The sequence below is a fragment of the Triturus cristatus genome, chromosome 3_1 (genome assembly GCF_964204655.1).
Source record: "Triturus cristatus chromosome 3_1, aTriCri1.1, whole genome shotgun sequence".
NCBI classification, from domain to species: Eukaryota; Metazoa; Chordata; class Amphibia; order Caudata; family Salamandridae; genus Triturus; species Triturus cristatus.
Genome location: NC_140583.1, coordinates 352,022,636 through 352,037,904, shown reverse-complemented (window position 1 = coordinate 352,037,904; position 15,269 = coordinate 352,022,636). Strand labels below are relative to the sequence as shown.

At 39.8% G+C, this 15,269-nt stretch overlaps 1 protein-coding gene across 3 annotated transcripts in view; it reads left to right on the top strand.

Annotated features, from left to right (window-relative positions):
- Positions 1-15,269, top strand: part of APBA2 (amyloid beta precursor protein binding family A member 2) — a 1,094,297-nt gene that overhangs the window by 838,274 nt on the left and 240,754 nt on the right. For all 3 annotated transcript variants that reach the window (XM_085644084.1, XM_085644086.1, XM_085644085.1), the window contains one exon: positions 10,031-10,216. In XM_085644084.1, coding sequence (XP_085500210.1) covers positions 10,031-10,216 — 186 coding nt within the window. The remainder of the gene's footprint in view (positions 1-10,030; positions 10,217-15,269) is intronic.

The following is a 15,269-nucleotide window of genomic DNA, read 5'->3' as shown; positions in this document are numbered from 1 at the left end:
ACTGTAGTTTTGACTCATCCATGTTACCTGGCGTGAAAATATCAGCCACATTCAGGCCTACTGTAGATTCTCAGTCATGGTGTCTGGACACTGCAATGAATGGACATCCTTGGTGTGCGCCTGAACTATTGTAAAAGAGAGCAAGGTTTGTTCATGAGCACTTTGAGGATTGCAATCATGAAGCCTGGTTGATGAAGGTGTGCACTACCGAGCATTACCTTGATTACTCTTGATATTGTCAGTGTTAAAGAAAATGAATTCCAATTAAAAAAGTGTTTTATTTAAAGGTAAATTAAATATAACTTAGTGTATAGTATTCAGAAAATGTATTTGGAAAGCAGAATATATCGACATAAGACTATCATACATTTGTTATGCTGGGAGAAATTTTCATCATGCTGGCTACAATATAATATAATAAGGCAATTGACTTTGTTCTGCACAATTTCCTGGCATTACTCTATTATGGCATGTCACATAATTTCATAGTCGTGCGATTTAACATCCTAATGCAGGAGCGCTGGAACAATGTGAATGAATGGACTAGAAGTAGGTCTTGTTCGCTGCTCTTTTGTTTTGTTTGCTTATTTAGCGTGAAATGAGACACTAGAATGCATTTCGAGCTAAAATATAGTGCTATATTCCAGATGTCCATTTTGCAGAATTTTGCTAATTTTTTCCGAAACTTCGTATAATTAAACAAAAGAAAATTATGCATACCATACTACAGATGATAAGTGTCGAAAGCAATGAACAATTTTCAGATTGAGGATCATATTCCTGCGTTGGCACATTATAATGGCCATAAAAAGCATGTTCTGCTACAAGGGGTTGTATCGGTTATTTTTTTTCTTTACGCAATTGTCAACCCCCCCACTGGTTCGTCCAATTCTGTTGTGAAAGGTGAAGCCTTTTGCAATTGTGAACAGGGAAAATGCCTGAAACTAATACAGACAGACAAGCAGGCAGGCGCAGTCACACGTGTACACCTGTGTACACACACACACCAACACCCCCCATACACTTGAATGCCTGAATACACTCGCACTTTGTCTCACTTACAGACCTTACAATTCCTCAGCATTGTTTATTTTTTCACAGGCAGAACATCATAAATGTGTAATCTTTGTGAATACATTTTGATTGGTGTTCTATTTTAATTCCTTTGGCCATGAAATGGAATTCTTTTTAATGTCAGTGTTCCTATTGTTCATCCTCCTATGTCATAATGAAATATAATTTTGTTCATGTTTGTGTCCTCATCGCTCAACCTCCTTTCATAAACATACCATGCCATCAACTGTGTGTTATCACTCATTTTGTTTACTGCCTTAAATACAGGTTTGCTTCTATATACAGCACGCCTGGGAAAAGAAAAGGTCTTAAATGTCTATTCCCACAAACAAACAAAAAATACTCATAGTAACTGAAACTTGGTGGGTTTTAGAGACCTGCCATTCCAGCTATTTAAAACCACTGTTAGGTGAATTTACAATTTTTGTTTTCTAGCATTGTTGAATGTTCCATATTGAGATATTGTTTGTTAAAATGTTTTTGTAATTCATGCAAAAAAACAGCTTGTCATTATGCAGTTTTCTTTATTATTGACAGTTCTACATATAATTTATGAAGATGGCCTCCATTGCTAAGTTAGTTAAACAATGCACATAGTGCTAACACAACCTTCTCGAAATGTATTTTGGTGAATACACTGTACCTTGTAAAGTTGCCGTGTGCCCATTATTGAAGTCAGTATTTTCACTAGGGCTGACCTAACCATTCTGGCAACTTGCCATTTTAACCTTGGACCTCTGTGCAGAGGGCTGCTTTCATTGCGGGATGGACTAGCAAGACACAGCAATTAAAGCCCTTGTGGCCTCATTCCAGCCATGGCCTCCTGCAGAGTGGCGCTGGTTTGATTTTTTAAAAAATACAAGACATTCACTGTAAGCTACAATATTGTCAATCAGCTTCGGAATTAGCACATATAGTTTAGCCTAATAGAGCTCATATGATTAGAGAAGCAACAGTGAATATGTAAATGCATCTGATGAAGCCATGACCTTTCCATTATCTACCTTACTAATAACGAAAGTGTTGCAAAATGCCTCTCTTTACATTTTGTTTGGATTGATCATTCTGGTTTTTGAACTCTGCATGTTGGGACACCACAGTCCAGTGCCCATTGTATGCTCTCTGACTCCTAAAACATGGTACAATTGACTAACTCCAAATTGACATATTTTGCTTCCCAGTTAGGCCATCGTACATGGTGCATTAAACACACTAATCGTAAGACAAGTTAAAAGTCACCAGTGGACTGCAGCACATGTTTTGCCATCTACTGAGCTTACAATGTAAACATGGCTTGAGGCCTACCTGTGTAGTCTGACTCCTGCAGCTTTTAAACCTACAGGCAAATCCGACATAATAACCATTTGTGACAGGAGTTAACCCTACATTTGAATGAGTCACTCCTACGTATGCCTTGTTGGCCTCATTGTAGGGCGCCGAGTATTTAAATAGAGTACATGCAAGAATTTAATGTTGTCATGTACCTACAGTGACTCGCCCCCAAACGCTATTTCCACTTGAAACCGCAATAGCTGTCTTATGAGATAAACTAGAGATCAGAATAAAATCATAACCCTGCTACCTCCAGTTTGGAAGAAGCCGCTTGAATAATTCAAGCAATGTTTTAATGTTTACTTAAATACATTTTATTTGTGAAGTTGGATTTTAATAAATATTTAGGAATAGTGCCTTATAAAAAGTTACACTTTACCTGCCTCAGCCTCATGTAGGGTATTACCATTAGCCTCCTGCTAGATGGCAGATTGCCAGTGCTTCTCCAAACAAACGGCTCCCAGGCAAGGAACAATTGCTTAGGCCTTTTAAAAAGGAAGATTTGGGTGTAGAGTATTTAACAGATATCCGCTCTGGAAGAGCAGCTTGGGAGGGTACAGGAACTTCATTACTTTGGAAGCTTCCAGGGTGAGGCATTCCCATTCGTATTTAAGAGCAAAAGGAGCTCTTGGGAAGAGAAGCATTTGGTTCCTCAGAATAGTGCACTATGGAATATTTTGCAGTAAGGCAAATACGATGTGCAAAAGTGCGAAGGTTTGTCCTTAGGGCTTTTTCCTCATGTGTTAGCAGGTCTCCTGGAGCCACCCCTGCCACTGGCTAGTGAAACCTACAAATCTGGCAGCTGACCCACATATCATCAGAACATTCTCTGGGTCTGTGGAAGAAGAGTAGAGAACTGGACCTGCTGTTTGAGACCTGTGTGGAGACCTGTAGGGCTGAACTTGTTCCCACTTGTGCCCAGGACTGTGAGGTGCACTCCAAGGGTCAGCTGACTGACCTCATATATGGATCCAGGGACACAACAAGCTGCAAGAGACATTTCTCGTGAAGTATCTAGCTGAAGTGGCAACAGGAACTGGATTGGCTACTGCTTGAGTGAGTCATGGTCCCTAAGTTATGTTTCTGAAGTGATGGGAGCCTTAGAAGTGACCAAGAGAAGCTGCTCAAGAAACTCTGAAAGGTTGAAACTTGAAAATCCTTTAGACTCCCAAGACCTCCTGAGCATCAGCGGCTGCTCACTGGAGAGGTGTCTAATTTTGAAGCAACTTTGTTAGATATAGTTTCAGGCTTGCCCCGCTGGAGGATTTTGAGCACCATAAAAATGATTGAGGATCGAAAACTTGGACCAGGTGACGGCACGAAAGTATCCGCTTTACAAAAAAACTTCAGCGGCATGAAATTTGAATTTCTCTCACCCAGTGCTTTTCTGGCCAAAACCAATGGCCTCAGCATTACTTTGCCTAGTGGCTATCTTTGGGAGATACAGTCTGCAACACAATGGAGGATTTCAACTTCCATTTCACAGGCTATGTCAGATGGTAACATTTTGGATCGGGACAAACCTGCTTGGTGTATCCGGCCTGAGCTTAATTGTAATTGGTCTAAAATCGCATTTAGGTTCCGGTTAATCATAAACATTGATTAGTGCTTTAATTTTTCTTTGTGATTTTTGCCTTAAATTGTTAAATTCATATCTCCGTTTCCCCTTATTGAATTTTTGTCATTTTTATGTCATGTTACTCATTACTTTTTTCTCATTACCATTTACTTTTTCTAAATTGGGTGTTTGGTTTTTTTCTGTTATGTTTTTACTTTATTGTTGTTTTGTGAATGCTAAATACTTTACAGATTTTCCTAAATTAAGCCTGTCATCTCTGTGCCATAGCTACCAGGTGTCTGACACCAAGTTTAATTGATTGAAACTGTGTTTTACCCTGACAGGTTTGTGACCCTGTTCCTTATGGTGAACTCCCTTCTACCCCAATTAATAGCCCATTTTCTATTAAAAATGCTAGTTGCATCGTTTGTCACTTTCAATAAAAGAAGACATTCAAGGGCATCTGCTGTGTTCATAATTCTCTTGTGTCATGATGGTGAGTCACTGTGAGGAATACATCTAGAACTACTAGTAACAGTTAAAGGAACTGCAGGCTGGTATACCATGGATTGAATATGACTATGAAAGGCTAGTGGCACTCTCTGGCTGTCTTCCCCCACTCTTCTGTTCATGCAGCGACGTTCTTTGCCTCAGTCTCCTGTTCGTCCAGTAGAGCACTGGCTTTCTATATTTTCACGTGGTGCATCTGCAGTCACTCCTGCAACAAAGACTTTACAGCAAACAAATGCTAAAGTGCTGGTTAAAGACCTGTTTGGTGCACACACTCAAGGCACTTTCTATTTACCAGTGAATGGAATTATCCAGGTATATCAGGGCGCCTCACCTTCTTCAATAACATACAAGAAATGCTTTGATAGTTGAAATACTGACTAGCACCTTCATAAAGCCAGCATTGGCATATTTGATTAGCCTTTATAAAACAATCACAGATCATTTGAGTAACAAAATGTGCAAATTAATATTTTAAGGCCACTTCCTCTCTGATCTGGCGTTCATAACACAAAGGTCAGTCACGTTTTTTGCTATTATTCTGTCCCATTTTTATACAAGGAGGCCTCAGTGTGGTCTGCTTTCTTCATGATTCTCCTGTACCCTTGATTCACCTCATTTTAACTCCTCTGAAGGATGAAGTCTGTGTTTTTGCATCTGTAACCTAACTTTGGAAGGATGCAACGATAAATAAAGAAGGGTGAGAGGGCCTGCCAAGAAGGACATCTTCAGAAAATATGTGTCTATGTGGCCTGCGCTCTGGCAGGCTTTCTCTCATGATTCAAGACAAGCTGGGCCTTTAGTCCTTCATTAAATTGGACTGCGCTTTAAGGATTGAATGCTTTGCTTGAGAGGTGGTGCTTCCACAGTCAGAAGGTAATGATGAGCAGAGCAAAGTGAACAAAGTGGCAAGGGGCAGCTGGTGATATAGGAGAGCTGAGAGAGAGGTTACTTGTAACATTTAAGGTGATATTTGGCTCTTTATTGGTTATCAGCCAGCCATCTTGGTGTCTGTGCAGACCGGTGCATGCTTACTTGTGGGTTGCAAAGAGCCCTAATAGTGAATGATGTGATTTTTATGAAGGTGGGAAAGGGAGCATTGGAGGAGAATACATTATTACAATAATACAAATTGCTCATAAGTAAGGTGTTTATTACGTCATGGTGAATAGTGGTCAGCGAGTTAGGGAAGAGTACCCTTGTACTCAATAGATGGAACCTGGTTGCAGAGTTGGTGAAGGATTTAAAAGGCTGTTGATTCATGGACGTAATAAATAGAACACTGAGGTTCCTCACAGAGGTAAGTGAATATAGATATCAGGAGTGAGGGCTAATATGGAGGAAAGAAATATAGTTTGGAGAGTAGAAGTTGCCAGGAAATAGATGACCTCTGCCTTGATAAATTACGTATGAGATACTAGGGTGCCATTTAATGCTGGATGACTGTGAGACAGTTACTTATATTTGTGTCAATCTGGGATGTAATGCTGAAAAAGGGAAAGAAAGTCTGTGTTTTCATCTGATTAGAGGTGAGAGGGACGTGATGCATAGCGAGGATAGGCAGTGGTCAAGAAAGGGAACGCCATCTGAGAGCGAGGTGCAGAGAGAGTGGAGCATCCCAAAACAGAAAGTGTGGTTACCAAGATAGTAGATGATCCATTCGAGTGCTCACCACACTTCAGACTGCAGCTAGAAGGACAAAGTAGTGCGGTTCTTCCTGGTTGTTAGGACCTGAACTACAGGCTTCTCATAAGTGCTATGCTATTCTGATCAGAAGGGGTGGGGGTCACATAGGACATTCAACACTCTGAAGGCATCTTGGGGTGTGAACTTGTTTAATCTATATATTTGGTTGTGTATAATATCATTATGGTAGTTTAAAACCACCTTAGGTCCATATGTATGTTTTTGTGTCACCCACATCGCATTGGTGTGATATGCATGCGGCAAATGTATGTCATGTGCCTTGCTCTGTGTGGAACACAGATCATATGTGTGCAATTCTCCAGTTTGCTAACACTGCATTATCAACATCACTGTTCAATAACTGTAGTGGCATTTCCATTTAACATCTCAGCTAGTTCCAGGAAGATTCTATGATACAAGCTATGTGGCCCAACTAATTGATATCTGCTCTCTTGCTTTCTCTTCTCCAGTTTTAATCATCATCCTGTTTCTCAGTATCTCTGTTTAGTTCATGATTCACAGTATTACTTCTAGGCCAGATAAGCTCTACAGCAAATTGCTAATCAGACAACTGAATACCACGAAAATGTTGCAAATTGATTGACTCCTCAGCGGTCGATATCTAGCCTGAAAATTCATAACTAGTACCTAAGACAACCCTCATTACAGTATCAGCCAACATATCACTTCTTTACCTAACTATGCCTGTGAAAATAACAGTGTTTTAATAAACATGTAGATCGTTCACCTAGCTGACAGAATACGCTTCTATTGTGAAGCATGCTGCTGTATGAATGAAACTTTATTGTTCAATTAATTAAAATTGTTACAATATTCTATCAATAAACAAGGAATGTTTAAAATCTCGCTAAGTTTTACTAAGACTGAAAAATTAAAACGATTAAGATAATAAAATAACTATTGCTAGAACTATTATCCTGTCTAGCAGTAAGGTGCTGTGCATAGGACTTAAGGAGGAGTTTTATCACAGTCTCTCTTGCCTGCTGGCCAGCTGCTTGCTTTTATGTCTCAGTTTTCAGTTTCAGTGCGGCCCGGATTGCGTCTATAAATTTCCCTAATCGGGCCACTGTTTGAGTTGTGTTAACAGAAAAACACAGGTCTGAAATTTCTCTTCAACTTCGAGGGCCATAAAACCTACAGATGGGGAGAACCAAGCGCTGCCGCTCACTAACTAGCTTTGGGCAGCTGCACAACAGATGGAACCAACATTCACGGCGGTAGCTGTAAAGTCGACAGGCCACTAGATTGTCCTGCCGGGCCCAAGTTGAATTAAAGTCCATAATAGGCAGAGCGAGAAGTCTCATGTAGATAATTCTTTTCCGGGCCAAGACTGTCAGGGCTTGCTCAAGGTAGGGCTGCGGTTTTCCCACAATGTAAGAGGCATCCAGTGAAGAAAGATTGTTTTGATGATGCAAACTTTCCAGGTCCCTTTCAAAAGATATTCTCTTGACCTGTATGTTCACAGTTCTTCTCCAGGCTATTACTGGGATGTCTGAGTTGTGCAGATTTTGGGCATCTATAGCCAGTACTCTGATGGCTACTGCTAACTGCACTTGCCATGGAGAGCCATCCTCTTCGAAGATAGTTTCCTGTGCAAACGTCTGGATAGGGGCCTTAATAGTGCTGCTTCTACAAGTTCCTGAAATAAAGGAGTCCCAAACCCATCCATTTCTGTCTGTTTCTATCATCAGTCTTGTGTCCAACTTCACTTGCTTTTAAATAGTTGCTACATCCTTCTGTCTTATATACAATGTTACACAGCTGCACTGCACCCGCTCCATAGGAAAGTCTAAAACTTCAACAGTGCCTAGTTCAGTTATATGACCTTCAGGAGTACCTCACATTTGTCATAAGTGGAGCATAAGCGTAATTCATATAATTCTTGTAATTTTATGTTCTGCTTGTTACGCAAAATTCCTCAAAATATACTATTATGTCACTTTGCAAACATTTATCGGAAATCGCACTATTCGTAGTAAAAATGTATCTCAAATGCACAGGAACAACAGAACATGAGCAGTTATTTTGGCACGAGGTTTTGCATCTTCATGCTAACAACGGACCCAGGGATACATTTTGTGCTAAAATATAGCACTAAGTTATAGATTTTCATTTCCTAACACTACGTGTAATTTTATGTAATTTTGAGTAATCTACGTGAAAGCAAATTACAGGAATTTTGAACACCCCTAGTTAGAACTCTGCGATGGGGTACGAAATGGGAAATGAGACATGGATGAGGCAAATGAGGAAGAATTTTCTGAATTTGTATAACATGTATCCTCTTTTTAGCTTTTTGGAACGCTAAACATAATTTTCAATGACAGAAATAAAAACCTCTGCTTGTCCATTTACTGCAGTCTACTCTATAAAAATGGTCTTAATTCTCCACTGGAAACTGAAATGTTGTATTCCAGCAACATAGTGTTCTGGTATTTACAACATTTCTCATGAATATAGCACGCTGGCATTTTTGTTGTTCATTAGAACTCAGTAGTGAAGCTGCAATAGATCTCTGGGAAATCAATTGAAAGGTTATGGTTGTTGTCGTTGGTCCATATTTCTCTCATTGCAGATAATTTTCTCACATGGATGAATACGATACTTGTAAACATATGTGGCATTTGTCATCATTTCAGCTTCCAGAGCACTAACCATAGTTTCTATTAGGAAATCATGAGGGAAAACCATTGTCTTCAAAGAAGGTTCATCAAATATTATCAGAGGATCACATTTTTCACAGGGTGATATCACTTGGGTTGGTGGAATTGGACGCTGAATTGCACGGGATTGCATAGAAATAACATGACATTCTGTGGATTTCCTCCAACAGGCAGAAATAGGCATGTTACACTGCTCGTGCTATGATTTAGTGCCTGTATAATTTTCTGCACTGAAAAATCAGCACAAACAGCACTACTCGGTGTGGAAAAGTTGATTTTGCTGCTGCTCGAGTAGATTTTTACTTGAGCGGCAGCCTTCTGACCATGAATGGTCGCAACTGGCCATTTAAAAAAAAATCTCGCCAGGTCTCCGCCTAGTTACCGAAAATCACGCTAGGCACTGCAAATTCTTGCTTGCGCTTGTCAATTTACCATTCTGGAGCTGCACACAACAATAAATCCCACCATGCAGCGATTGGCAGAATTTGACCAGAACTCCGTATTGCAGAGCTGCCAAAATTCCACTAAATTTGGGGGAGAGACGGCATATTCCGCCCACCCCTAGATATCATTTTAGAACTAAACACAATTCCTAAAATTAGAATGAACCACCAATAAATGATTGGATTGTGACTAAAGCCTATTATCAGCCTTTGATTAAGTTCTGTTTTGTGACCCTCAAAACCTGGCATTGACTACAATGTCTTTCAGTAGGACAAAATCACACAGTCTTTTCATCAAAAATCCAATAGGTATGCTTCCTTCAACTAAATAGTTAATTCAAAAACTATGTATTGAACAATTTTGTGGATTTTAATGCTAAGGTCTTGGGTTTGATTTACAATAGCAATATTTTCGAAAAGGGAGTTTAGTCTCCGGTAATTATTGACTGTAATCAAGAAGAGCATAGAGTAGAGCCGGTATCTTTGCCGTGGACCTCTGACTACAAAGGTGAATGCATACCTGGAATTGCTTTCTCCCTTCGATAATCTGGCGTAAGTAATAGTTTTTACTGCCACTGAGATATTCCTAACTGACTCTGCTCCTTATTAATTGCATGCTCAGCTGCTAATGTATATTTAAAAAGGTTTCTTTATTTTCTCTACCCTTGTACATACCCAGGAGCTCACTAGTGTAGCACCACATGGCGAAGGGCCGTACATAATTTACTTGTTTGTTTTTGCAGGAAACAATGATGGATCATGCATTGCGCACAATCTCATATATCGCTGATATTGGCAACATTGTGGTTCTCATGGCAAGGCGCCGAATGCCAAGATCAGCTTCGCAAGATTGTATTGAGACAACACCTGGAGCTCAAGAAGGAAAGAAGCAATACAAGATGATCTGCCATGTCTTTGAATCAGAAGATGTAAGCAAAAGTAATCTTTTTTTATCAATATTATTATTACGTTTTATCAAGTGCTTGATCACCACTAATGGTTACTTAATCACTGATTTTTTCCCTCTTCCTACATTATGGTTTGGGTATTACGGAACAAGGCTGTAGATTAATTACATTTTATTTTTACATTGCAAATAATAGGTAGCCTGGGTTTCTTTAGTAGGCCTACTTTTTAGGTCCAGCCTAGGCAGCACACATGCGTTGTCTGCAGGACCTGCTGTAATCACTATACAGAGTGTAATCCCTCCTGCAGCTTATCATTGGTTCACTGATGCTTTACTCTTGTTTGCTGGCTCCTCAGTGGTTGGTGCTCCCACTATGTAACTTTCGGTTCTCGCTCAGCAGCGCCGACCAACTATAGTTGTCTTAGGCTATGGGCATGTATGTGTTTCTTTTGGGACTATTTGTTCTATGTACTGCTCATGTAACACTGTGTGTGCACCTGTTTCTAGTACACTGCAGCGTTTATTTCATCATCACGGTGCCCGTTTCATGGGTCGCTGCGCTAATAACTTTTATTTTACTCCGCTGCCAGTCGGACCACGCACCCTCTTTCATAAAACAATAATATGAGTATAACTTTTATTTTACTCCTCTGCTGGTCTGCACCACGCCCCCTCTTTTATAAGCAACAATGCATGCATAACTTTTACTCTGCTGCTGGTGGGACCGTGCACCCTTTTTCATAAGCAATAATGTGTGCATAACTTTTACTTTTCTCCCCAGCCAGTCTGGAACCACGTACCCTTTTTCATTAGCAGTAATGTGTGCATAATGTTTACTTTACTAGACTGCTGCTCCGGGACTGCACATGATCTTTGATAGGTAATAATTTGTGGATAACTTTTATTTTACTCTGCTGCCGGTCCGAGACCGATCACAATCTTTCATAAGCAATAACTCTTGGTAGCTAAGCTGTAACCTACTTGCCACCATGCGCACCATTACTAAAATGGTTAGTAAATCAACCGTAGAATCGGGAGGGTGCAGGGCCTCTTCAATGCTGCCGTAACCTGCCTCTACTGCAGGAATGCTGTTGAATAGGATATCAGAGAATCGGTGTTCTCTGATGCCAGGAACAATGCAGTTCCTCGGAGGAAAGGGCAGAAGTCTGGCTGCGCCACTATGATGGAAAGTGGGTTTGTATTAGGTGGCTCTGCAGGCCAGAAGTCAGTATGGAGTGAACGCTATGCCCCACATTACCTAACTGCTGGACAGGGCACTTTTTCTGAACGCTGCTCCCGAGCCTCCGATTCTGCTGCCTGGCCCAGGGTGCAGTAGCACGCCTTGGAAGCTGCAATTCGTTCTCGCAGCAGCTGGTCTGTTATGTCACCCCTTTACTACACAGCGGCTCTATCCTTGCCTGTTCTCTAACACTGCTTTTTCCTTGACACTACTGCTGGAGACCTGCAATATGACATATCGTGGTCTTCTAATGGGCTGTGGTTAGAACCTACAGTGTATAGAAATGGTAATTCTTGTATTATTTGGCTGTAGCTCCTAGTCATTCTATTCTACCCTGAGTGCGATAATTATCATCGTCCCCGAGTCGGTCAAACTCTGCCTGCTTTTCTCGGTAGAGCATGATATCCAGTATGGGACTGCTCCACTCCGCCTGGTTTTACTGTTACGGTTGAGCAGAAGGGTACCTGCGGCTGCGACAATAGGTCTCCGCAGGATACCCTTCATTTTGTATTCTTTTGCCCTTTTTACTCAGTACCCAGACGCCGCTTTTTAGTAAGGTTCTTAAAACAAATGAAGTTTAGACATGCCAAAGTTGCTCTTTTATATTTACAAAGGGCCGAGAGTCCACTGACACTGGCTTGTATTACGAATTTTATTAGAGTTGTAATAAGATTGAGACACACTAGAGGGTTACATTGAATGCACCGATGTTAAATGATCTCCCTAAGGTCAATGTAAAATGAAATGTATTGAGATGATGTTTTAACTGCTTATTGTACTTTTATGATATTTTTTAAATATCGAATAAAGGATTTTGAAATTGACTGCTCCACTGTAATGGCCACATACTTGGGTAGATCAGTTAGTCTTGCAGTCCTTCCTGCAATAGCTTTGCTTTGTCAAGTTTGTATTTAAAAGACATTCGCATTCAATAAGCCAATAGCTCTAACTCTTGCAAATACGAGAACTGTTGCATTGCAAATGCTTGTTTTATTTTATGTTCAATTTTGATAATTTAGGTTGGATAAAAACAGCATAAAAGTGCAAAAAAGTCAAAAAAGTTTTTTAAAAGGTTCCTCTTTCTCAAGACACCTACCCAAGGGATTATCACGTTTGCATCTGCAATACCAAAATGTATGTTTTGTAAATAATTGATGCATACCAATCTCTTCTGGCACCGTTTTTTTTTACGTTTTAATCAAGTGTCTCTCCTACTTATGATATAAACTGTGATTTCTAAGGATGTTATCAATGAACTCGCTTAAGAGGGTATTTCCTGTATTATTCAAAGATCTTCAGCATTCGTTTTTGTATTAAGCTTGGCATTGTGGTATCACTGAATTAGCACAGGAGCTGTAAAAGAGGATTCCTGGTTGTCTGGTCTCAGGCTAAGTAGACATTGTGAAAACGATCCATTAGCTTGACCTCCTCCTTTCTTGTCTAATGTTTAAGCAGAACGTATTTTATGGACCTCACGTTCCTTTATTTGGCAGGGATGTTGATGATCTATTATCAATGCTAAAGAGCATTCTTGGAAAAAAGTAACATTGTTGTGTCTTGGATAAGGTAGAGAATGTGTGATAATAACATTATTTTTGACCTTGGTTGCATTTAGATACTGGTTCATATCACCTGGATGGGATACATGTATTAAAATTAAATGCTGATGTTTTACTACAGATCTTTGACCCGTATTATTTCCATAATTGCAATTAGATGCAGGACAGGGCAAATAACCATTGCCCTGAAAGTCCTGGGAGATATTGAGATCTCTCAACCCCTACCCTTGAGATGCCTACTATGGGTTGAAGTTGGGGCAGAGCATTAGGTCAGAGTTATTAGGATTTTCTAAGTCATGCCCCTTTCTGCTTTAGAATTGGATTAGTCATGATTGCTCAAATCCAACAGGCTTATGACTTTGTAGTTGTTCCAGAGTCAGCTATCTCAGTTTGAGGCACCTTTCATACTCACTTTGCACATTTGTGTAAGGACTTTTAAGTCACTATCATTCGCTATTGTCCTTTCACAATTTTACTATCTGATCCTTTTTTTAATGATGTAGGTGCTGTAAAGTGACTTGGTGAGGAGGGATTTTAATATAATTTTGGGGTCCAAAAAGAGACTTTACATTGTTAAGTTCTCATGACTGTGTACTTTATAATTCTTACCTCCTTTCCTTAGATAAAAAGCTTTGAGTGATCAGCCCTAGACCTTTTAGAGATGAAAACATAGGTGTTTGATTGATGGTAGCAAACAGATCTGACTGTATAGGTAACATGGTGGTTATAAACAAAAACAACATCAAAATACGGTGCAGAACACATATAAGCCATGGTATATCTTTATAAACTCAGAGAAAGATGCGTTTACCTCAGAATTGAAGAAATGAAATTTAAATTTGTAAAGCACTATCCAAATCACCAAGTGGATACCAACGAGTTAACACAAAAATAGGTAACTACATGTATTTTGGCTTCTTTAAGGTAACTGTCATATAGGGTTGCAGTTGAACAAGCGTAGATTTTAGTTGATCTTCCCTTTATTCGTTAAACTTTTTACAAAGTTTAGTTTAATTGTCATGAGGAATATTACTCTTTACTTGAGCTTCAGAGTTTAGTTAAATCAATGCAAATGACCGGAAAATATCCCAACAGTAGACTGCTTATGGCTAAAAAACTGAACTTAAGGGCTGACACCATTTGGCACTTCAACCAGAGGTATAGATTGAACAGTTCAACAATACTATGGTTTCTTGAACAGACATCACTGTCTCCTAATCCTGCAACATGTACATTACATGCAATTCCAGAGTATATAAAAGTACTTGATGTACTGCATCAGCTGTCACCAGGCTTCTTCCAGATCGATCATATGTGCATCAGCACCTGGCATCTCAAAAGGTACATCATCTGCATTCCTGGCATGTTTTAGATGCAAGGGGTACCAGGTTATCCAAGCCAGGCCTCAATCTGCAATAGGTAATGGCAAACTACTAAGCCATAGTCAATTTCCAAGGTCAGAGGTGACTTTAATTGCACTCATGTCACAGTTGAGCCACCAGGTGCCATGTCACATGCTTACAGGAACAATACACACAGCATCAGTGCGCTGTCACTCTATGTTGTTAGGAAATGCTTCTTAAAAAAGTAACTACGTACCCAACAATTACACATAATTCTTAAAGGCACAATTTTCAGGTACAATGCCATCACTCATTCAACAGTTTGAGAGATGAGTGAATGTCCAAAGCCTTTTGTTGGATATATTACACTCACTGCACAAGAACCTTTAGTGAGCAGAAGTGTGCTAATGTGAAATATGTTGTGTGCTACCTCACATATTTGACCAGGGTTCCGCTATCAGACCATGATTGATGACAGCAAGCAACCATCCTCTAAATTCAGAATTTTAGTGTTTTTTAGTTTTGGCATCCAGAGCACAAGATTCGTATGGAATCATAGATCCAGGTTTTTTTTCAATGACAGGGTGCAATCTATGCCTTTTTGATATGGAGGGTGTATACAGAATCTTGATGTCATCACTTTACTTCTGGTCCTAGTGGAAAAAGAGTCACATTATTAATCTGTGGCTCACAATTACATACACATTCATTAAACTTTCCTAAATGATGTCCCAATGTGCCATGTCGTGGTAGATGGTTACCCCATTAAAGTATCTCCACATCATCCCCTTTCATTTATCCATTGCACCTGTTTACTGTTGATGTCATGCATTGTGCGTTTACAGCTCATCATTCCTACATACCGTTGTCTTCCATTAGAATTCTTTGACAACCTTGAATGTATATGTGTATCACAGTGTTTAATTCACATAA